The 1,924-nt window shown below is 32.6% G+C and overlaps 1 protein-coding gene across 1 annotated transcript; it reads right to left on the bottom strand.

Moving 5' to 3' along the window:
- Window positions 1-336: 336 nt before the first annotated feature.
- On the bottom strand, window positions 337-1,274 carry LOC112749997 (ubiquitin-ribosomal protein eS31 fusion protein). Its single transcript, XM_025798471.3, has one exon. The coding sequence runs from the start codon at window positions 975-977 to the stop codon at window positions 510-512; it is 468 nt and encodes a 155-aa protein (XP_025654256.1). The 5' UTR covers window positions 978-1,274; the 3' UTR covers window positions 337-509.
- Between the last annotated feature and the right edge of the window lie 650 nt (window positions 1,275-1,924).

Raw genomic sequence — 1,924 nt, 5'->3', positions numbered from 1 at the left:
TCTTCGTATATGCCAAAAAATTCAGATATCCACGCATCCAAGAAATGATTCTAAACTTCTATCTAAGTCAGGTAAGCGTAAAACATATCATTAAATCATTAAAAACAAATGTTTCAGCTCCAAGAATGAGAAAACAAAACCTAGTTTATCCTAATTTCCTATTATATTGACAAAGATAACCTAACCAATGAAGATCAACCGGAAAAAAACAGACTGGAATGTGAATGACAAGGTGGCTTAAAATATCAGGCACTAATGGGCACCAAACAAAACACAGAACATTGAACATGGAAAAGATGCTAGCCTAAACTGAACTATATCATGCAAGTAATGAAATATACTTAACGGAATCATATAGATTAAAACGACAGATACTTAACCGCGTTCAAACCGAAAATCAAGGGTTATTATAGCCCCAAAAAAACAAGCAATCATTCATCACTAAAAATAAAAATCAAAACTATAACATTTATAACTGAAATTTAAACTCAGAAATCGAGATTCAAACCCTAAGCAGCGGCCTTCTGGTACACGTAGGTCAAGCCACACTTGCCACAGTAATGGCGATCAAAGTGGTTAGCCATGAAGGTTCCAGCGCCACACTCAGCGTTAGGGCACTCCTTCCTGAGCCTCTGAACCTTACCGGTATCGTCGATCTTGTAGAACTGGAGAATCGCGAGCTTCACCTTCTTATGCTTGTGCTTGATCTTCTTCGGCTTGGTGTACGTCTTCTTCTTCCTCTTCTTGGCGCCGCCGCGGAGGCGGAGGACGAGATGGAGCGTCGATTCTTTCTGGATGTTGTAATCGGCGAGTGTGCGGCCGTCCTCAAGCTGCTTTCCGGCGAAGATGAGGCGCTGCTGGTCCGGCGGGATTCCTTCTTTGTCTTGGATCTTGGCCTTCACGTTGTCGATGGTGTCGGAAGATTCCACCTCAAGGGTGATGGTCTTCCCCGTTAGGGTTTTCACGAAAATCTGCATTTTGCTTCTACAGAAGAAGAAGAAGATTATTAAGTTAGGGTTTGGGTTTCCGCCTTGTTCTTATGAGGTTGTGGCTGTGGATATCGAAGGTAGAAGGGGATTTAGGGTTTTGAATGATGTGCCTTATGGGCCCAAACATTATTTGATGGGTTTTTTGTTTGGGCTAGGATATTCGTTACAGTTCTCAGAGCATTAAGAAAAACCGATCATCTTTAGTTATTGGTTTATTTATTGATTTTAAAGTTTAACGTTTTGAAAATTGAACCGATCATCTTTAGATATTGGTTTATTAGTTTACAGTTCAATCGTAATTCAATAAGAATAAAACTGTTTTATAATATAATAACAAATAAACACAAAAAATACAAATACAGATAATTAAGTTATATTCTTATTGTATTAATTAGTATATTAAATTATAAGTTTTGACTATAAATTTGATATTATTGTTGTATTATAATTATAATCATTTAAATAAAATTTATTAGCAGTTTTTAATTTTTAAATTTGATTTAAATTTATTAAGAATTTTAAAATTTTAGTCATTTTAAAGTTAATTTTTTAAAACACATTATATCTTATAGCATATATTTATTTTAGATTATATTATAATTAATCTACGTTAGTATTTAAATACATGTGTAACTTATCATAAGAATAAAAAATTAATTATTTTTGGTATGAAAAATTTAAATAAAATAGATATTGTAGAAATAAAATATTAATAAAAAGATAAAAAAAATTAATGGATCCAAATAAACTCTAAACCATGTGTACACATAAAAAACTAAATAAAAAACAATCCTAATATTATGAAAGTGCAGCCCGACCATGTGTAAACGTGTACACATAAAAAATTAAATAAAAAATAATCCAAATATTATGAAAGTGCAGTCCATCTGCACATAAGAAACAAAACTAAATTAACCCTAATATCTTAAAATTAA

This window comes from Arachis hypogaea, chromosome 15 (genome assembly GCF_003086295.3).
Source record: "Arachis hypogaea cultivar Tifrunner chromosome 15, arahy.Tifrunner.gnm2.J5K5, whole genome shotgun sequence".
Taxonomy (NCBI): domain Eukaryota; kingdom Viridiplantae; phylum Streptophyta; class Magnoliopsida; order Fabales; family Fabaceae; genus Arachis; species Arachis hypogaea.
The sequence above is the reverse complement of the archived record's forward strand: the minus strand, read 5'-3'. Positions and strand labels throughout refer to the sequence as shown.

Bases quoted from the DNA above. Each gene is read 5' to 3' on its own strand.
- LOC112749997 (XM_025798471.3), bottom strand. From the start codon at position 977: ATGCAGATTTTCGTGAAAACCCTAACGGGGAAGACCATCACCCTTGAG.